Raw genomic sequence first — 21648 nt, 5'->3', positions numbered from 1 at the left:
GTTTCATTTTCCAAAAGGGGAACAAAGAGAAAGCGGCGGAGAGAGGAGAAAAAATCCAAGTTTCTCATTTGAAAGTTAATTAGTCTAATTAGGTCTAATTAAGGGCCCCCAACACAATGCAGCTCACAGATGAGCTGCCGGCTCCTCATTTCCTCTGGTTCTCATTTCAGACTGAGTCCGGGAAGCCTGCAAGGGGGAGCCATCGTGGGGTCCCCTCCCTCTCTGGGGGGAGGCCGAGGGTGGGGGCCGCACGGAGGCAGAGCCTGCGGGCCCGGGTTCCTCCACGGAGGGCCTGACCCAGTGCGATGGACGGACACCCCGTCCCCACCACCGTCCCCGCCGCTGGCTCCTGGGGGCATCGGCTGGGACTGTCGGACCTGCCCTCGGGTTTGAGTTGACGCTTAACACCAGGTGGTATGTCCACTCCCCGGTTCTGCAGGCCCCCACACCTCAGGGGAAGTCAGACAGACATTAGGGGCTGAGTTCTGGTTCGGGGTCCTGCTGTCTGACTCCCTGGCTGGGAAGGAACAGAGACCCCAGGCCCCGGGTGTGCGGAGTCCCAGGGAGGCGGATGAACACTGCAGAGCTCTGTCCCCGAGACCCCCAGAGCTGCGATGGGGACCCAAGCGGGAAGCGTTACAAATCTGGCTTTGCCTCTCCTGCTCCCGGCCCCCTCCCCTCTCTCGCTCCTCTGCGGGGCTGGGGCCAGCCAAGCCCTGAGCCCAGAAAAGACACAGGAGACCCAGCGCCACAGCCTCCGGGGATGGGCCCTCCTTCCTGCCCAGCACAGCCCCAGAGAGGAGGGTGCCCGGCAGGCCCACGGAGGGGCAGCGCACACACAAGACAGAGGCGAGGGCAGGTGTCAGGGGAGCCCGCTGAGAGGCTGACAGCCCCTGGCGGCAGACCCAGCCAAGCAGCCGCCGAATGGCTGGAGGGGCTGATTTCTGAACCAGGATCAAAAGCATGAAGTCAGCTTAGCTCTGAGCCACAGAAGAAGGGGGTTCCCTGAGCCGCCCAGGGGTAGCTGATCTGTGGGGGGGATGGAGGGGCTTCAGGAGGACCCCGTGTGAGGGCACGGCTTCGGGGACAGGGACACCAGACATGCAGCACGAGGCCCAGGCCCCGGGAGTGTGTGCCCGATCGGGGGCACTGGAGTGGAGGGAGGCCCGCCCGCCCGGCCTGCCAGCACTGCCTCGAGCTGAGCCTGGGGTGCAGGGCGCTCTGCGGGCCGTGCCCCAGGGCCAGAGCCACCCCCATTTTCTTAACCTCTCAGTTTTTCTTTTCTGTAAAATGGGCTGATCACCTTTGCCCTGGGTGGGGGGGTACGGGCGGTCCAAGCCAGGCACCAGGCTGGGGAAATCCTGCCACGGGCTCTCGGGCGTCCCCATCAGGCCCGCCTGACCCAAGGCGGTGCTGATCTGGAGGCGTGTGTGCCGCCCAGCACTGCACTGTGCACACGGGTCTGGCAGGGACGCACGGCCCCTGAGCCCCGCTTCACAGACCAGGCACCAGGCCCCTAAGCCGGAGCCTTTCCAACCTCCCACCCCATCCTGTGCTGGCTTTCCCAACCCTTACCCCCAGCCTGCAAATGGCCTGGGGCAGGTCTGCCCGCAACCCCAGAGGGAGAGTCCCTTGGTGGCCGCCCCAGTCTCCCTGGTGCATTTGTGCCACCCCTGGCCCGGATTTCTGGCTCTGGACTCTTGCGGCTGGCCCCGGCCGGGGCCTGGCCAACCTGCAGCTAGAGCATAGCTGGAGGCACCAGAGGGGCCTCCGGGAGGCTGCCTGTCTTGGCGTTGGATCCTCTCAGGGTCTCCTGTCATCCCCAATCCACGGGCAGCATGAGCCTGCAAAGTTCTAGTAATTTCCAAGGAGGAGGGAGGGGAAGATGCCCAGAGAGCAGCCGTCCAGCTGAAGAGGGTGGGGGTTCCTGGCTGAAGGAACATCACAGGGCTGGGTGCGGAGGTGGTCAGCACCATATTTACGGGAACGGGAAAACAGGAGAGCCGCCCTGAGAGCCTCAGGTGCCCCGGGGCTCTGGACACACGAGCCCACTGGGACGTCCTCCCCGAGAGGCCCTCACCACTCTGCCCCGACTCCTGGAGCACCGTGGCACCCACAGAGGATGACGGACATCTGGCCAAGCCTCCCATGGACACTTTCAATTCTGAGTTAAAATAAATCCCGTCATCAACTTGTGAATAGCACAATTACACTGCATTCGCTCAAGCATGAGTCTAAATTGTTAATTTGCTAAATGGAAATATTTAAGATAAACTACACATTTTGTGATCTTATTTTCGCGATTCCTGTTTCTGATTTTATGTATTTGCAGCCTGAAAGAGGCCGGCGTCTGTCAGGGCTGACCCCATCCCCAGCCTGGGACTGGCCACCTCGGCGGCCCTGAGCCACGGTGCCCCCACGGGACGCCACGGAAGCAGCAGAGATATGCCCCACGGACCCCGGAGGGATCAGACCAGGAAGGCAAACGGAGCCGGTGAGCGGCAGGCCCTGTGCACTTGCCCCTCTGCACCCAACTTCACTTGCGCACCACAAGCGTGCACTGGCCTGGGAGGGCGGAGGCCAGGGGTGCTTGGGGAGGCCCTGCTTTGGGACAATGGAGGGTCCTGCAGGAGGCTCTGGGGACTGGGGCAGAGAGGGTGGCTGGCAAGGGATAGCGCACGGCCTCCTCTGCCAGCCTGTGCAGGAATGAGGGCCACTCGCTGGCTCACCCTCCCCGCTTGCCTGGTCCTGGCACCCGCCTGGGGCCGCGGTGCCCCCATGGGGGCCACTCACTCTGCACTTCCCGCAGTCCCCAATGCTGAGCCATGCAGCGGCCAACTTGGGCCTGCAGCTGTCTGTAGGCACAGGCCGCCCCCCCCCCCCCCCAGGCCACCACGCAAACACACATGCCAGGCTGCCTCCGAAACGGCCGGGCCCCTGCCTCACCGCAGCAGAGTGGCCGCTGCAGGGTGCCGGGGCCGGGAGACCGTGGGGGGCGTGGGCCGGAGGAGCCAGGCTCTGCACGAGGGCCACAGGGGCCGGCTGACCCTTCCAGCTTAGAGCCTGCGCACACGCGTCTGCTCGGGGCCCAGGCACCCGCTCCAAGGGCGACCGTCGTGTAGGCTTCATCAGAAGAAACCGGACGATTGCTTCCCATGCACACCAGGCAGGGCCGAGCCTGGACAGAGACGCGAGACTAGCAATAAGGAGACCAAACTGGGAAAGCTCAGGGTTCCCCACCCCGGCGGTGCAGGGGCTCCTCCTCTTCCATCCCAAGACCACGCACCCACCTACCCGACGCAGGGTGAACCTCTCCCACGAGGCCCCCCGGGGGCCAGCCCGGCACCCGGAACCCCGCTGCCTGCCCGGTCGGTGAGCCCTCGAGAGCAGAGCCCAGACATGGAGGGCCCAGCATCGCATGAGTCTGTCACCGTGGAAGGTTCAGAATAGGGAAATCCACAGAGACAGGGAGCAGACTGGTGCTTGGCCGGGGGCTGGGGGCGGGGGTGGGGAAACAGCTAGAGAGTGTTCTAGAACTGGACGCTAATGACGGTCACAAAACTTGGTGAGTGTACTAAACCCACTGGACTCTAGGCTTCTTAAGGGCGTACTTTCTGGCATGTGTTTCATCTCCGTAAAAAGGGACCACAAACAGGAACCACGTGCAGCAAGATACAGTGGATGGTGCAAGAGATGGACGGAGCTTGCTCACGTCTAGAACACTCCTGCCCCTGGAGCCTCAGAACTCCCCCAGGAGCTGTGAGGGAAGACCCCTTCCCATCTCCATCACCTGCGCCATTCAGCTTCTTCCCTGCCGGCCGGGCACGGAGCGGGCGCCTGGCCGGTTGGACAGGGCAGGTCACTTGCTCCCCCGGCGGCCAGAGGAGGGAGGGTGGGGTCCCCGGCACCAGGTTTACCGAGCGCCTGCTACGTGCCAGGCACTGTTCTGGATGCTGGGGAACCAGCAGGGAACCAGAGACAAGAAGCCCTTCCCCACGCAGAGGCGAGCAAACAAACCAGTACGACACACGATGTGCCAGATACCCATAGAGGCTACGGAGGAGACTGCAGCGGGGGGAAGGCGGGGTGAGGCAGAGACGCGAGTCCAGAGAGGGCCCGTGAGAGCAGCAGAGTCTTGAGGGAAATGAGAACGCACATGGGGCAGGCGTCTGGGGACGGGCACCCCCCCGGGGGAGGGCACGGCACGGACAAAGGTCAGAAGGCTGGAGCTGCCCGGCAAGGACCACGAGCCCTCCTGCCAGGTCGGCGGGCACACCCCCAGCCCAGCTCCAGGGGACCCTGCGTGTCAGCTGCCCCCCTCCCCCAGGCCCAGAATCGCCCCCACCCCCTTGCCTGGGAGGCCTTCCCAGGTGGCGCACAGGTGAGCTCCCTCTACCTGGGACCTTCTCGCCCCTCCCTCAGGTGCGCCAGCTCCCGTCCCCTTCCACCCCGGAGGCTCTCGCAGGGGCCACCTGTCACCCAGCCCCGAGCCCCGGCCGCGTGCGTCCCTGGCCAGGTGTCTGGCGGTGGCTGGTGACACAGGGAGGCGGGCGTGGGGCTGCCGCTGCTCTGGAACGAGGTCGTTGGCGGAACGAGCGACCTGGCAGAGACGCTCTGAGCACGTCTGCGGCCAGGATCCAGGAGCGCCGGCCAGGGCTGCAGCCGGGCTCAGACCAGATGTTAAGGGAGAACAAGAGGTAAAGGTGTTAAGCTTCCAAAAGGGTATAGCGGACTGCCACATCTGTCCAGGGCACTCTCTGGTCCAGCTGAACAGGCTGGAAAGGAGGCCAGGAGAGGGAGCAGGACCCAGGGGTCCTTCACTGGGACATGTGGCCCAGCCTAGAGCTGGGAGGAGGGCTCCTGGGCCAGGAGAGGGAGCAGGACCCGGGGGTCCTTCACTGGGACGTGTGGCCCAGCCTAGCGCCGGGAGACCTTTCTCCCCCATGGAGTGAGGGCCTGGGGCTTCTGAGGGCTGAGTGCACAAGGCCAGGGTCGGGGCCACGGCGACCCGAACAGCCCACCCACCACGCATCAGCTCCGACCTCAAGCCAGAAACCACCGATTCCACAGGGGCCCTCTTCTCCACGGCCCATCCATTCCCTCTCCTCACCGCCTGGGCCCAGGTCAGGACCCCCGTCCCCTGCTCTGGCCTGCAGTCTCCTCCCCCATCCCAGACTGGTCTTCCTTACCTGCAGGCCTGGTCGCGTCACAGCCCTGCTCGAGGCTTCCCGCACTTTCCTACTGTCTATGGAGAAAAGTTCAACACTCTCAGCCAAGACCCCGAACCTCTTGCCCTCTCCTTTATGGCTCAGGTGCCAGGCCCGCCACGAAGGTGAACCCGCTCGCCTGTGTCTCTCCATGTGAACTGTTGCCTGCCTTGTGGCGTGGTCCAGATTCACCACGGACCCCCGCGCCCCCGGCAAGGCAGAGCCCAGCTGCTCTGAGCCGTCTCTGCAGGCGTCCCGCTGGAACCTTCCAGACCTGCGCCGCCCACGGCAGCAGCCACCGGCCATGGCGCATCCGAGACGTGGCTGGTCTGTGGGCAATGGGCCACGAGTGAAAAGCATGCAGTGGATTCTGGAGATTTCGCGTGAACCGAGAACGCCGGGTATCTCGGTCACGCTTAGATGCAGGGGTGTTGCGGGGAACGTATTCTGGGCTGGGTGAGATAAAAGATAGCGTAGAAATGAATTTCACCTGCTCCCTGGCACTCTGGTAGAGGGAGCGTCTAGAAAACTCAGCCCCCTTGTGTGGCCACCATTACACTTCCATGGACGGCGCCGCTCTGGGTCAGAGGTTGGCAAAATTTTCCTGTAAAGCTGCACATTTTCCCAGCAAATATTTTGCACTTTGCGGACCGGACCCTATGGTCTGTGCCACACTGGCGGACGCTGCGGCAGATAGCGTGCAGACCCAGGCGCGCGGCTGCGTTCCAACATAACTTTTTTTTACAAAAACAGACAGTGGGATGGTTCGGGCCCAGTGGTCTCTGCTGTAGATGGCCGGCTTCCAGACTTTTGAAAAGGACTACTCAGTAAAATGGATTTTTGAAGAAAGGGGGAATGGAGGAGATTGGTTCCAATTGCTTTCTTTTGTCCAATTAAGGACGTCCAAAAACAAAGGAATAAAACCCAGCAGGTATCACTGTAACTTAACTCAAATGGGCATTTCAAGCACAAAGACAGATTTAGGTGTGAGAATCCATCCCTCCATTCAGAATCTCGGCTTTCTGACCCGGCCCCTGGGCAGGCAGAGACTGTCAGGGAACGCAGGCCGTGCGCAGGCTGGTGCCGGCACAGTCCGGCGGGGGATGTGATGGGGCTCAGACCTGCGGTCACGGGAGGGATCATAGGGCCACGCCATCCACACCCCCCCCGAAGGACACCGAGTCCCAGAGCAGGGTGACTCCCCTGACCCTCCTTCCGTGCCGATTCTGATGGAGAAGGGTCTGCATTTCTAGCGGGCTCCCTGGGCTGCTGGTCCAAAGACCAGACGGGCGCAGTGAGACCCGAGTTCTGCGTTATCCGGCGGAGCTTTCTGCAATAATGGAAGGGTTTTAGCTCTGCCCAGCAGGGAAGCCAGGACCCTGCACGGGTGCAGAGCCTTAGACACGTGGCTGGTCTGAACAGGTGCGTGCCGTACGCGTACAGGACTTCAGAACTTAGTACAAAAACAAAAATGCCAACCGTCTCACCAAGAACGTGCACTGACCCCATGTTGGGGGGTCTGTGGGATATACTGGGTTAAGTTACATGTGATTCACCTCTTCTGCTGCACCACTTTCCCCCCGGCTGGCACTGTATTTGTACTGGAGAGCGTCACTCTGCAGCCTCTGAGACAGTGAGCCGACTAGCCTCTGTTGAACTCCTCTGGTGACGGGGAACTCACCACCTCTCCTAACAACCAATGCTGAAGTTGGGAGATCATAGTTAGAATTGTCCTTCGACATTTTCCTTGAAAGCCACTGCCCCTTCCTACTCTCGGGTCCTGTCCAGGTGCACAGGGTCTGCTCTCCCTGATGTGAGCACCTGCTGGCCTTGGAAATGGTCAGACCTTCCAGATCCTGGTGGAGCCCAGGATGCCATGAGTCAGTCCTCCTGACCAGCCGCCCATAAAAACAGCTTCCCTACGGATAATGGAACAAATCCCTGTGCACAGGCTCTCCATTTCCAACCCCATTTCCCAGGGGCAGGTGGCCCCGACCGGTCCCTGCGCTAGTTTACCGTGAGGAACCGAGGCCCAGGTGGAGGGCGGCAGGACGGGCAGAGCTGCCATGGGAACCCGACCCTTCCTGACTGTTAATCCAGGCTTCACCCCCGTGCCTCCTGCATGCAGCTGGAGACGGCGGTGAGTTCCCACTTTGCTCCCCTGCTCCTGGGACCCCCCCCCCAATACTTGTACTGAGTTCTGCACACACGGCGTGTGGCCGCTGAGCCACAGGGAGGACCGTTGTTATCAGTGACGTCCCAGTGACCCCCCGACCCCAGAATCACCGCCAGGGCACCCCATCGGCTCACGGGCTCAAGACCTTCACGTCTCCTGCTGGTTTCCCTGGTTCACCTCAACTGCTCGGTCAGATTCCTTCTGGATTCCCAACCTGCTCGTCTCCAGCAGGAGAAACAGGAGAACAAGTAAAGTCGTGCTGGCACGGGCGAGCAGGGCCCCTCTCCAGGCCAGGAGGCACCAAGCGAAGGAAGGAGGAGGCATGAGGGGACCTCCCTCCAGAGCGTCCCCAAATGCTGGGTGCTCAGCTCCCCCGGGGCTGGGGCCGTGTCTTCACAGAGGCTTTCTGCTGCCTTCTCAACACAGGTGCGTGTACTCACGCATGTACATGTGCACAAGTACACGCGAGCACACACGGCACACAATCACACGCACACACACACACACACACACACACAGGACCCCACACGGCCCTGCGGCCCCACTGCGGCTCCCCTGCCCGACACACCGAAGCTGCCCACTCGGGGTGCCCGAGACACGGACGGCACATGTGCGTTGGTGACAGGACAGGCACGGGCTGTAGGGAGCACACAGGAGCCTCTACAGCGCCCAGAGCCCTCTGGAGGGGAAGAAAGAAGACATCATGTCCCATCTTAGAGACACAGAAGCCTGGGCCTGGACGGGAAGGCGTGGGCTGGCTCCTCCTGTGAGTGGGGCCCGCGGCATCCAGAGCGGACCAGCCCGAGGCCTCCAGCTCCCGCCGCAGCCCCAGTGCGTCTCCCTCCAGAACTGGACTCGCTCTCCCTGGGGGGCCCAGACACCACGGACCCCCTGTGCCCGTGGCACTCAGGTCTGGGAACACAGTCCTGCTCCAGGCCACGCAGCCCCTGGCGGAACCCCGTCACCACCTGGCGGCTGGGCTGGCAGGCCAGGAGGGGGCTGCAGGGGGCTGCACAGCCGGCCGGAGTTCAGGACAGGAGGAGGGGCTGGAGTCCGCTGGAAGGAAGAGGGGGTGACGGGGAGGAGCAGAGGGAGCACGAATACAGAAGAGGGGAGAAACTAGGCCAGGAGGGAAGAAGGGGGAGAGGCTGAGAGGCACGGAAAATTCTGGATGCGAGAATGGACACCAAGGCGGAAGGCAAAGGCTGGAGGCCAGTCGGGAAGCACAGAGAGAGACGCTAGGATGAAAGAGGCCGAGGTCTGGGGGGACTGGTTAAGCCCTGCGTCGGGCAGCAAGGGAACCCCTTCTGCAGCGACTGCATCTCCAGGCCTGGGCTAGAATCCACCCCTGGCCACAGAGACCCCGAGGGTGCCCTGGTCCCACACCAACAGGGGCTTTGGGCCCAGCCCACGGGACCGCTGCCTTTGGTTCGGGGCCTGAGTTGGGCGCCAGGAGCCGCAGGCGCCATCCCAGAGCTGCTGACATCCCCGAGGCGCTGCTGGCTCCGGCTCTCTCCCTGGAGCCCCACGTTCTGCTCTGAGCCACCCCAGGAGGCTGTCCCCAAGACCAAAGACAGGAGGCAGAGGACACTTGTGTTGGCACCTCAGCCTCCCTCCGCCAAGGACGGCCGCCCTGTGTGATCCCCGAGCTCAGTGCGGTGGGCACAGGCTCCGGGCCGTGTGGGGAAGGGACAGGCCGCGGGCAGAGTCAGCCCTGCTGCAGTGTCCTTCCCTGCCCCTTGGGGGCCTCTCAGCGCACCAGCCGCCATTGACTGAGCCCACGGACCACTGTGCCTGCTCCCCAGGTCCTGCGGGCCACACATGGGTCCTCACGTGGGGCCTTCGGGATGCGGCTTCTCTGTACTCAGTACAGGTGAACCCCCTCAGACTCCCCGGGGGTCACTGTAGGTCACTGTAGGCGGGGAGATGTGAGCTAAGCCAACCTTTCACTTGTGATTCTGGGAAACAGGGCATGTCATTCGCACCTCGGTCACTAACCGTAACTATGGGAAACAGACACAGGCCTCCCTAGCGAACTGGGAAACCTACAAACGCTGTCCCGAGAAGAGTCTGCCATGCCCCACCTGCTTTGAGGGCCAGTGACTGACCCGGCCACCCCCAGCCCCTCAGGCCCGGACACGCACATCTGTCCACATTACAACTCACTGGCTCGGAAGACGCCCCACGCGTCTCCACCTCTGGGCAGAGACACCCCACGGGGCTGCCGGGGCTCCCGGGCCACTCTGCTCTGCACAGACTTCAAGCTCAGTGGGGTCTGAACACGGAGCGGCCCTCGGGCTGCACCCCAAGCTGGGTCTCCCTCCAGGCCATCACTCCTCGCTCTGCCCGTCTCCTGTGCTCATCCGGCCGGCACACTGGGCCCCCTGCTCACGCTCTCCAGGGAAACCCACTCACCCCACAGGACAAGAGTCAACAAAGCAGGCCACTTCTACTCTCCCCAACCCAAAAGCAATCTCCGAAACGCCGTTGGCTAAAACTCCGCAGGCACGGCGAAAGCGCGCGCCGCACGGAGGCTCCTGTCCTGACACTTGGACACTTCAGCTCCGCGCGTGGCTGGGAGGCGGTCAGAGGGCAGACGTGCCCGGGTCTTTGCACCCTCCAGCCCGAGACACACCCGAGCCTTGATTCTGGGGTGGAAGCCAGGCTCTGCTTGTCGGTGGCGTCCCCCCAACCTCCGTGTGCCTCGGTTTCCTTAACCGTGAAACGTGCATGCGTACTTGGCTGATTCTGCAACAAACGTGGGCCGCTGGAGCGCTAACTGGGCAGGAACCCACAGAAATCACTGATGACGTCGGTGACCAGACCACCCCAACGGCCCAGACTGCGACAGCAGTTCCTTCTGAAGACTCGGACAAGCTTCTGTCCGGGCCTGGCTCCCCCGCGGGCCAGGGTGTACTCACAGGCCCGTGATGTCCGCGGCAGGAAGCATGTGCCAGACGGGGTTCCTGCAGTCACACCCAGGAGACAGGCCAACAGCCCAGGGGACAGACAGCGGCCCCGGGCACACTCAGGCAGCATGAGAAGCTGCAGGACCTTTGCTTCGGTAACTAATCCTACGGAAAGTTCTATCGAGTGGCGTTGCTACCCTCCAAAAGCAATTATTAATAAGAGACGAGCTTCCTAATGAATCTCAAATAGACCCTAGAATTCCCCGACCACCCCCAGAAGCCCTTGGGTCCCAGAGCCCGAGGGAGTGCTTCTCGCCGTCAGCGACTCCAGCAGGCAGCCCCCTCAGGCTGGCAGCTGGGTGCAAAGGCCACACCCTCCATGGAAACTTCCAGAGGCTGCCAGTATCTTCGAGGGCAAGCGAGGCTATCCATGATTTCATCTCGATTGAGGGCAGAAGGAAGATGAGGTCAGCAGAGCTCGGAACACAGCCCTCAGGAAGGTGCCGCTCGCCGTCTCCGGGGCCCGCTCTCCCTCCGACCAGCCAGTGACGCACCCGTGCAGCCCCGCCCCTCGTCACCGGTGCTCCTGGATCCTTAAGGCCCTCGTATCTCTCCCCCAGGGTGATTCCTGGCTTCGCAATAGGATATGGTGGTAAGATTCCCCTACAGCACGCTGCTGCTTAACAGTAAGTCACAACTGTGACGAAACCACACTTTGTGGCCCTGGGGTTTTCCCTCCTGCTCCCTACAACCGTCTTCTCTGGGGGCCCAGACGAGGGCCTCACAGGGAGTCTTACCAAGCTTCTCGATTTGCAGATGAGCTCCTCCCTGCTCTGAAAGGTGACCAGTATCGACCTCACATCTTGCTGGGCCGGTCACAATGCACCACGGTCAACAGTCTTCCTGTGTCCCACCCCAGGATCCCTAGGAGGGTCCAGATGTGGGGGGACCAGGGCTCTGGGATGCCCTGTGGGGAACTGAGGAACTCACAGGGAACGCTCAGTGGGCCTCCACACCAGGCTGGGCAGGTGGGGAAACTGAGGTTGCCCGGGGCCCCTCGGGTAAACTCTTAGCAAATACCAGAGCCCGGACAGCAGCCAGACGTCTCCTGGGGTGGGTGACCCGACGCTGTGCAGTGGCCAGTGAGGACTCGGACAATCACCAGCTCTGCTGAGAGGCTGGGAAGAGAGATGCCTGGCGACGAGTGTCTCTAAGGAATTACCGAGTCACCATGTCTCGGAGGGGACACGGCCCGGGCTCTGCACACGTGGGGTTGAGCCCGTGCAGCAGGAAGAGGCTCCGCTCCGTCCCTGCGTTGAGAACGGAATTCTGTTGGTTGACGTCTCACCTTCTAACTGCAAGTCGGAAAGCCTGTGGCTGCCAGCGCTTGCCTGTTTAAATGCTGCATCTCAATGTGCCACAAACCACGTCTCGTGTCCTGCCTGATTTCCCGTGTTCGCCCCTGCTGCTCCTCTCAGGGATGCGGCCGAGACTCAACCCAGAGCCTGCCGACAGCACCAGGGCTCGCTCACGCAGACCTGCGAGGCGGGGCTGCGGGGAAGGCGAGCTCTGATCCCAGAGACCTGCCCAGGGGGCTGCCTGGGACCCCCCTCCTCCCGTGGCCTCCACTTCCAGGGGACATGAGAGGCTCTGTCTCCCTTCAGAGGTGGTAGGGGACAAGCAAGGTCCCCAACAACCCGTCATGATTTGTTTCTCGCCGACCCTGGACCACCGGAGCTGCGTGGCCTCCCAGAAGCCTGTGTCCCTACAGAGAGCCAGGAAATGGCTGCATTTGAGATCTCTCCCAGCCCTTGGGGACACACGGCCACGCGCTGCAGACTGCTTCGGAGGAAACGGTACTTTAGAGCCTGGCCCGGTGGGCACGTTCTGGTTTTCCCAGAGACGACTGTGCTCACGGCTGACCCCCACTCGGGATGGCTGTGACCCACTGGCATCTTCTCGCCTTACCGCTGCCCCTCCAGAAAGCTCCAAATGCCACCACCTGGGGATGCACTGACCCAGCCCCGGAGGGACCGGCGTGCCTTCCTCCAGGTCGTGTGGCTGGGTATGCTCACCCCAACTACCAGCACAGGTCTGACGCCATCAAGGCAGTGCCAACATTTGCCAGTTTCCCCAGGCCTGCGGCTACTTCATTGTAACTCAACCCTCCCGTTCGGCCCGAGAGGACGGGATGCTCTTGTTCTCCTTCTCAGAGGAAGATCCTGAGGTTCAGAGAGGTGAACTGACTTGCCTAATACAGCCAGTGCACTGCATATTCATCTCCAACCCACTGTCTGCGTAGGGAGCCGGGGTCTCCTGGGGTCTGGCAGCCCCGGGGAGTTCCCATGTGTAGCCGTGGGGGTGGGGCAGATGCTTCCTACCGGAGCTGGTCTGCTAGGTCTGCTCCTGACTTTACCTGTGGGCTTGTGAGAAATGCAGATTCCCGGGGCCCACCCCAGCGGTCCCCAAGTGACTGCTGCACTCCCGGAAATTTGGTATGCCCTGGAAGGCTGACCTCCGAGGTCCTCCCTGACCGTCTGCAACTCAAATGACCACGTGGAATTTGGGGAGTCGGTCACGGCCTGGGCTTGGATACCTGCCTGCCTGGGGGAGTGCAAGGCCCCTCAGCAGCTCCTGTCACCACTGAGCTGTGCCCAGGACTGCCCAGATGTCACAGGTGGTCCTGGGGAGTGTGGGGGCCAGGGCCAAGGTCTGTGGATCACAGGCCACTTCGGCGGCCCTTTGTGGTCAGTACCCCCCCACCCCGGCCCGGGCCCTTCCTCTGCAGCTGCTGACGCGCTCAGCAATCCTGCTGTGTGGATCCTTGTAAGGGGCTGACCTGAGGGCCCAGCAGCCTAGGGACTGACCTGGTTCAGCTCCGAGGGCCCCATCTTTGCCTGCGCGTCCACAGCTCCTCCTGAGCCACCTGCAATGGCCCCTTCTTTCTTGGCTCCCTGGGGAGCCCAAGGGACACAAAATGACAAGAACGCACCAACCAAAGGCCCGGCCCCACCTGGAGCCGGTCCCTGTCTCCAAGAAACACACCTTCAAGTGCACACACGGGGAGAGGTGGTGGAAGTACATGTTCACCTGAGACTCTCGGGCCTGGCCTGACCCTGACTGGCAGCTGCGCAAGGTCCCTTCTCCCTCTGCCTCCCACCTCCACACCCAGGCCCAGGTGCAGACCCAGGCCCACGGGAACCCTCCCGGCTGGGGTGCGCAGGCCCCAGGACCGTCAGCCCGAGATCTCCAGGCCCCACTGTCTTCCCCCTTCAAGCCTCTCCAAGCAAGCAGCCGCCCCCACCCCTGCAGACCCGGGCGGAGGTTCGGGGTGCTAAAGATAAAGCAAGCAGCCCCAGAGTGCAGGGAGGGAGGCGAGCCTGGAGGTGTGGGCGGCCTGGGTGGGTGAGGCAGGGTACCGCAGCCCCCAGCCGGCTCTGGCTGGGCCGGCACTGGGATCCGCAGCCCTGAGAGACCAAGGGGCCTGGGGGAGGCGAAGAGGTGCCCCCTCCATCCCCAGTGCAGGCCTGGGACCGCACTGATTCCGCATTGGGTGGGATCGCAGGACCCCCGCCCCGCACACCACGGCAGGCGGGCGGGCAGGCAGGCAGCAGCTGCTGCTGCTCTGTGCGCACCTCCCGTGGAGCGTCCTGGGGCTTTGGGGGCTCAGAGTCGCTCGTCTTTCTGGCCCCCTCACCAGCCCGAGCTTCCTGCGCAGCCCGGCAGATCGCAAAAGTCTGGCCCCAGCCCCCTCCCCGGGCCGGAGCTCCGGGGCCTCCCTCGCCAGCCCCACCAGGCGGGTGGCCCGTCTCCCCCGAGGCCCGCGCGCGGTCCCCGCTGCAGCAGAGCTCGGCGCCCCCGCTGCCGCCGCCTCCGCGCGGCCCCCCGGCTTTCCCGACGCGGCCGGGGAGGGGCCCAGCTCCCCGTCCCCCGCCCCCCGCCCCCGCGCCCCCCGCGGCCCGGCGCGAAGTTCCCCAAAGTGACCGCGGCGCCCGAGAACCCCCGCCCCCTCCCCTCCGGCTTCCCCCGAGACTCCGCCCGCCGCCCCCTCCCGCGCCTTCGGAAAAGTTGCGAGCGACGCCCCAAACTCCGGCCCCCCGCCCCGCGCCGCGCGCGCCCGGGGCGACCCCGCGCTCGGCCGCCGCTCCCCCCGCCGGGCCCCGGCGCCATGACGCGGGGAGCGCAGCGGGGCCCCGGCGGCGGCGCGGAGGCGGCCGAGCGCGGGGTGGGCGGCGGCGCGGGGCGCACGTGCGCCGGGCGGGGGGCCGCGCCGGGCCGGGGGCAGCTTACCTGTTGGAGGTAGAGGAAGGCGGGCGGGCAGGGCACGGAGTGCGGGAGCATGCTGCCGGAGTTGGACAGCAGGAGGCAGCCCGAGTTCGCCATGGAGCACAGCATGGGGCGGCAGGGGGGCGCCCGGCGGCAGCTCTGCGCTCGCTGCGCGGCTCGCACCCTCCGCGCGTCCCTCGGTGTGTGCGCGCGCCCTGCCTCCCGGGCGCCCTCTCGGTCTCCTCCTCCTCCTCCTCTTCCTCCTCGGCCCTCCCCTCCCCCTCGCGGCGCTCCTCAGGAGGGAGGCATGGACGGCGAGCGGCGCGCCTCTGCCCGGTGCTCCCCTGCCCGGGCGGGGATGCTGGGGAGAGCGCGCGCGAGAACACGGCCCGGCAGGCTGTGTGCGCGAGAGGAGGGACGAGGGCAGCGGGGGAGCGGGCGCCCGTCACTTTGGAGCCACCGGAGCCCTGTCTGCAAAGAGTGGCGCGTGTGCGTGTGAGTGCGCGCGTGTGCGCGCGTGTGTAGCGGTGGGAGGGGGAGTCCCTGGCGTACTCCAACCTCAAACAGAGCCCCGCGCCGAGGGAAGAGAATCCGGAACGACGGCGCGACAGCTGATCACACACTTAACCCCTCGCCCGCCGGCGCCCTCTCCGGGGCCCCTCGGCGGCCCTCCTCCGCCCCGCGTCAGGCGGCTGCCCCGGGCGTGGGCTCCGGCATCTCCCTCCGGCCCCGCTCGGCCCGCCGGCCGCTGCGGAGAGGACCGGCTCTGCCGGCTTTGCGGCCGACCGGAAGGCGCTTCGTCCTGCTCGGCGTTCCGAGCGGCGCCTCTCATAAGGGAGGCCGGCTCAGTGGCGGGGATGTCGGTGATGTAATGAGGGCATCTACGCAGAGGCTTCCTAGCCGGGGAGCGCTTCTCCGCCGCCCAGAGCTTGGAAAGCCAGCTGGAGCCCCCCCGGGGGCTTCTCCTGCCCCCCCACCGCGGACCCCAGACCTCATTGACACCTTAGGCCTGCCCCAGGCACATGGTCCTGTGGATATTTAATAGGGGAGGGGGCGGGGACAAGGGGCACTGGCCACAATGCACCCTCCCCTCCCCAGACTCCGTTGCGCTGGACTTAGTGGACACACACGATGCAGCAGCAGTGCGCACGTATGGACCCCGCATGTATGGACCCCGGAACCCAGCCACTGCTTGGCTCGGGTGTTCACTGTTCCTATACCACCACTGACACAGATGTGTGTGTGTGTGTGTGTCTGCAGCATCACCAGGCACAGACACCCTCCCCCACTGGCCTGCGTGCATTCACGCTGGACAGATGCCCCTGACCAGGCTCATTAACCGGGACAAACCACAGGTGAGCCTGGCTGTAAGGGACAGTCTGCTACCTGCCACCCCTAGAGACAGAGTCAGCAGGAGGACACACCTAGCCTCTTGTCCCATGTATGCACGCTTCTCCTGGTAAGGGGAGAAACCCACGAATACCCAGGACCAATTCCGGACGCACCTATCTTTCCTAAGGCACCCGAGATTTTCTTTCTTTCACTTCTGAGAGCAAGCCCCACTCTGGAAGGAGGGAGGGCTGGGACCCCCTTATAATGGGAAAGCCAGCCATCAGAGGGAGGCCCCTTCACTGGCTGTGTGATTTTAGGAAAGTGGCTTGTCTTTTCTGGGCTCCCATTGGTGCACCCGTCCCGAGAGGCTAGGGGGACAGTGTGTGAGATGTCGTACTGTGCTCCCTGCGGTGCGTGTCTGTAAGAGCCATTCCGGAGGAGGTGGCGGGGGGGGGGGGAAGACGGACGGGTGGAGAACGGGCCCCCCCAAGCCCTGTTTAGGAACAAGCTCCGTTCGAGCAAGGCAGGCAGGTGTGTGGCCCTCGGACGCCGCTCTGTCAGGCACCTCGTGTCTCTCAAGGTAGCTGCGGTTCCCCTTCCTTAGAAGGAAAGGGGGTGCACCGTCTGGAAGGGAGGCAGATGGCAGAAGGGACAGGGTCGAGGGAGAGGCAGCAGCGGAGACAGCCGGCCCCGCCGCACGTAGCCGCTCTTGCTGACCCTCTTCCGGAGCCCCTCTCTCGGGGTGGCACGCTTGGCTGCGGACTTGCAGGGGTCATCTCCTGCCCCCGGGCGGGATGGTTACTAACTCGTCTCCCAGAAGAGGCACCCCGACGGCCTGAGACGGTGGTGGGGTGGCCCGGCGCTGAGGCCTGGGGCATCTGGGGAGGACCGTGGGGCTGGGTGTAGCATTTGTGAGGAGAGAGGGCTGTCCTGCGGAGGATGGAGCCCAGGGTGGCCCCGGCTACAAGAGCAGGGGCATCCCTGAGGGCCCCTGGCTCCCCAGTCCTGCTGCTCTGCTCTTCCGTTTCAGAAGCCTTTCCTCCCTTCTGCTCTTGCCGTCCTGGCTGCTCGCTCCCTGGAGGACGGTCAGGAACCTGGGGCAGCTGTGTAGCATTAACCCCCAGCCCTGCGCTCTAAGTCCACTGTCCGTGTGAATCATTCGCTCGTTAATTTGCCATTGTTACCCAACATCTACAGAGACTGAGGCTTTATTCCTCTTCTAAGAGGATTTGAGAGTGTCTTAAACATTGTCCAACCTACAGGAGACACCCTCTGAGTTGACTCTCTTGCTTTCCCTTGAGAACCCGCTACGTGAAGACAGAGACCGCACCAGGTGCTGGGGCTGTAAAGACCAAGTGCTCTGCCTGCAGTGAGTGCACCGTCTGGTGGGGAAAGCAAGCCGACACACTGCAGCCTACCGTGCTAAGACCTGTGATGGCCCAGGAGAGTGGGAGCACAGATCTGGGGTGAGCTCAGACATGGGGTGGGGTTGGGGAAGCTTTCCTGGAGGGACCTCTGGGCTCAGTGCTTGGCTTCCAGCATCCTTGCCTCCTGGTCATCTGTGGGGCCTTTCAGCCTGGCCGCCCTGGCTTCAAGCCTCACTTCCAGAGAGTGTCGGGCCCCGTGAGCATGTCTAGACACCTGCCTCCATCAGTCAGCTGATCACACCTGGGCTCCAGAGAGACTGAGAACAACAACATGGAATTAACCACCACCGCCACATCCAGAAGAAGGATCTGAACATCGTGTGCGTCCGGCTTCTTCCTCAGGACGGGCTGTGTGCCCACCACCTCATGTGCCGGGCCACGGGCTCGTGACTTCCACTTCGAGCCAGTTACTAACTGACAAACTGAGAGAGACTCTGTCCACGGTGGGGGCGGAGGTGGTGTCGTTGGGGGGTTGGGCCACCAACTAGCCAAACACTGTAGTAGCCCCTCTGGTCTTCCTCTCAAGAGCTGAGTGTCAGGAGGGCAGGGAAGCTGCTGGCTGGTCTGCACAGCATCACCCCAGTGCCTGGAAGGGGACCCGGCAGAGATGAGTGCGGGTGTCCTGCCCCTACCCTCACCCCAGGGCTGATCCCGATGTTGAGGCGGCCACAGCGGCCAGTGTGGCTTGGAAGCCCAAGCTGGGCAAAGCTGCTGCAGAAAGCCAATGCCGCTGGGGCTGGGATCCCGACTGCTTGGGGCATCAGGACCATCTCTACGTCGTGGACAGGAGGAGAAAGGCAAGAAGGGGCCTGTGCTCCCCCAGCTGTGCCCCTGGGGGTGTCCCAAGGGTACACAACCCATCGACGGTGATTGCTCCTGAGTGTGTGCGGTCCTTGCCCCCCTCACCGCGGACCTCCAGTGCCTACACAGTGGGGTTCAGCATTCTTCAGGTCCCCGTACTCCTAACGGCCCTCCAGAGCGCCGGTGCCTCCTGAGTGGAGGGTGGGGGAAGCCGCCGGGGCCCGGGGCGCTACTGCCCCCACTTCTGGGGGGAAAGGAGGCTGCGCCCTGGGAAAGGCTGTCAATCCAGCTCTAATATTCACTACTTAAAAAAAGAGCCAAGGAAAAAAATATCCCACTCGCCCTGAATCTGAGAAAGGCCTCGTTAGGGAGGCAGGAACGGAGCTGTAATTATTCCTGCGCTCCTGGGCACCACTATAAATACCAGGCAAAGAGGCACCTCAAAAGGTCTGGATGGTTCCAGAGCTTTGGAGATCTCTGGGCTCCTTCCTGCCCCCCCACCGGTGTCACCTTCCCTGGAGGGAGCTCTCCTGGGTGCCCCCTTTTCCCCCTGCAGGGCAGGGCCTGCCTTCCCCACCTGCTTGGGGAGACCCAGGCCTGAGCAGCCTTGCAAATATCCTCAGTCTTCGTGTGTACCTCTGCGAAATGGGGACACGGAGTCTCCTTGGGAAAGTGTATGCCAGGAAGTATCCAAGTCGGCCCGTGTTTTTAACAAAAGGTGGACAGTGGACAGTTCGGTAGTCGATCTGGTGTGCAACAGCCTATGGCACTCCCCCGATCCTCTGGAAATTCCCAAGGCTGCACATGGGTATATTCTCACAGGAAACAAAAGCCCCAAAGTCCCTCTAGGGGAGGTTGGGTGGGGGGCTGAGTTACTCATAGGCCAGCCCCTTTCTCGCTTTCTGAGCACCCAGACTGGTGTCCTCGGCCTTCACCTATGTGCGGAGGACAGCCTGGAGCTTGGCAAAGGCGTGCCAGGACAAGGGGTGAGCTCACCGTCTCCGGCTGCAGCTGGGCCGTAACCTGCAGAGACAGCATGCTCGGTGCTTCCAGCAGAGCTGGAGCGCCCTGCCCCAACTTCAGGGTGTTGGCACAGGCTTGGGCATGAGCACCAAGGAGGCAGCAGTGGCACAGCTGTGCGTGTCTTCCCTATGGCAGGATGGGCTAGGACGGGCAGAGCTCTGGGTGGGTACCAGGGAGGCTGCGGTGACCGGAGAAAGCTCTTCTATGTGAACCAACCAGACACCCACACAACCAACTGAATCTCTTCCAGGGGCATTCACGCCCCAGTTCCACAGCTATGGGCACAGGAGTGGGGTCAGGGAAAAGCCTCGAGCTGCTGGGGTGCATATGACAGACCCCCCTTGGGGAAATGTCAGGTTGAGGACAGGCAGCTCCTTGTCTTCATATGAAATCTGGGGGCCCCTCTGATTCCTGAAGGGGACAGCTTCCCGACTTTGGGAGTGGGTGGCCACTTCTGCTTTGTCCTCGAGTGTCTGATACACCCATAAGGGCAGAGGAGTCAGTGCGGGAGCCCCTGTGAGGAAGAGGCCAGGATGGGAGGGAGCTGTCCTGGCTGTTGAGGCCACACTGGACATGTCCAGCAGAGGGCCCACTCACACTAGCCAGAGCCTCCCCTCTGCGGCCAGGCCTGGGAGGAGAGGGGCACTGGGGGTCCACCCCACCCATGGGCCCCTCTGCACCCCTGAGCCACAGGACACTCGGCGGTGCTGAGGGGAAGCCAGGCCCGGTCCAGGCTGCCGGGGCCAGCACCCACCTTCCAGCCCCACGGCACCCCTCCACGCCCACCAGTGCTGTCCCCCTGGTCCCAGCAGACTGCAGCAAAAGTAGAAATCCGCGTGCAAAGGGAGTTTATTTATCTGTTTAATTAAGAGGCGCTTGCCAGCCACATTCGGGTCCATCGCCGCACTTACAACCATGTCCCGGCAAAATTAAACATAATAAATATAGGAAGACTGAAAGCAAAGGGCACACTCGAGATATATGGGCAAAGCCAGAAGTTGCACAGGGTTGCAGTTATAAGCACATCTTTCTCTGGCAAGTTCCCCTCCCCTCGGGGCCTGTGAGCCGAAGGAAGGCTCTCAGAAAAGGGGTTGTGGGTGCTGTGCGACTGTGCGCTTTCCACTCAGCACTGCTGCCAAGCTTTATTTATTTTAAATGAGCCCCCAGGACTTCTCCCTTCTCCTCTTCTGGGGAGGGGGAGCGAGCTCATCACAGAGCAACAAGAACATCTGAAACCAGCCAGTGCTGAGCGGCTCTCGCTTGGGGCTTGGTGGGTAAGAGGCAGCGGCAGCTGCAGCCCTGGAAAGCTCTTTGCAGGCTCCTGCTGCATCTGGGCCATGAGCTCCTGGCAAGGAGGCGGAACGGGCCGAGAGAGCTCCGGAGAAACGGATCTGTGCTCGACGCTGCCGATTGTGGCCAAGCCACCGTTCAGGGTACTGGCCCCAGAATGCCACAGAAGCCGCAGGAGGAAGGGGATTTAGAGTTCCTATTTCTATCTCTGACGTGAAGCCTCGAGAAACTGAAATGTTTGCTTAGATGTCCTGGGAATGAGCGTGTCCATGGGGAAAGCAAAAGACGGGGACTGGTTATCGTCACTGACCACCAACCACAACAATAGCTTTTATTTGCTCAGTGCTTTGCTGGCTTCCCTGAAACACCTTAACGTGTCTGTTTTCCTGGATCCTTACAAGGCGGCCAGGGAAGGATGAGGCACTTGTAGGATCACAGAGGTGGCCCAAGGTCACCTAGCTAGTGGGAGGCCGAGTTTTAGGCTGGAAACCAACGTTTCTGGCTGGCGGGTTCACGCGAGGCTCTTGCCTCCCTCCTACAACTCTGCTTGGTTTGCGCCATTCCGTGAACATCCCCGTCATTAGCCCTTGGCTCTCTCTCCTAACAGGATCAACCCCAAACCAAATCTGTTAACGCAATCGCCATTTGCAATAGCTTGGGCATTTACTAATCACACCACTGCTCGGTCTGTGTGGCAATTATCTCAAATTTCCTCTTTCTCATTAGGCAGGAGGTCGTGAGAACTCAGTAGGGTCGCTGAACCCTATGATCAAGCCAAAGAGAGAACCTGCTGTTGGACGGAGGAAGACCTTCCATGGGGGTTCCTAGCTGATCTGCCATGAGATGCTTCATTTCCTACGTATCCTCATCCCACACTCTGAGCCTGGCCCACCTCCGGGAGGCAGAGAGAGGCGCAGGAAGGCTGGGTATTTGCATGGGGGTGAAGATTCTATCTCGGAGTGCCCACTGCTGGGATGCCCTTGGATGGCTGGGTCCCCAGGGCAGGGCTCCTGTTACGTTGATCACCAGCAGAGGCTGCGGGGCTGAGGAAAGCAGACAGAACCCACCACTCCACCGAGCCCACCCAGGCACGGCATCCCCACCCCCGCTTGCTGCCCTTCAGCACCAGGGACAGCGCCAGCCCCTTGCTCTCAAGTCTCCCCCCTTGCAGGGGCAGGCAGTGGGGCTGGACGAGAATTCGGGATCAGACTCTCCAG

The 21648-nt window shown here is 62.8% G+C and overlaps 1 protein-coding gene across 11 annotated transcripts in view; it reads right to left on the bottom strand.

Moving 5' to 3' along the window:
* Positions 1–21648, bottom strand: part of RBFOX3 (RNA binding fox-1 homolog 3) — a 398328-nt gene that overhangs the window by 62131 nt on the left and 314549 nt on the right. Inside the window, exon 1 of one of the 11 annotated variants that reach the window (XM_059379592.1) lies at positions 14583–14842. The exons of 6 other annotated variants lie outside the window; for them this stretch is intronic. In XM_059379592.1, coding sequence (XP_059235575.1) covers positions 14583–14687 — 105 coding nt within the window. In that variant the 5' untranslated portion in view covers positions 14688–14842. Of the gene's footprint in view, positions 1–14582; positions 14843–21648 lie in introns of those variants that run through there. 4 more of the 11 variants (XM_059379604.1, XM_059379591.1, XM_059379593.1 and 1 more) reach the window with 4 other exon arrangements.

This window comes from Mustela nigripes, chromosome 16 (assembly GCF_022355385.1).
Source record: "Mustela nigripes isolate SB6536 chromosome 16, MUSNIG.SB6536, whole genome shotgun sequence".
Taxonomy (NCBI): domain Eukaryota; kingdom Metazoa; phylum Chordata; class Mammalia; order Carnivora; family Mustelidae; genus Mustela; species Mustela nigripes.
Note: the sequence above shows the minus strand (reverse complement) of the source record. Positions and strands in the feature narration are given on the sequence as shown.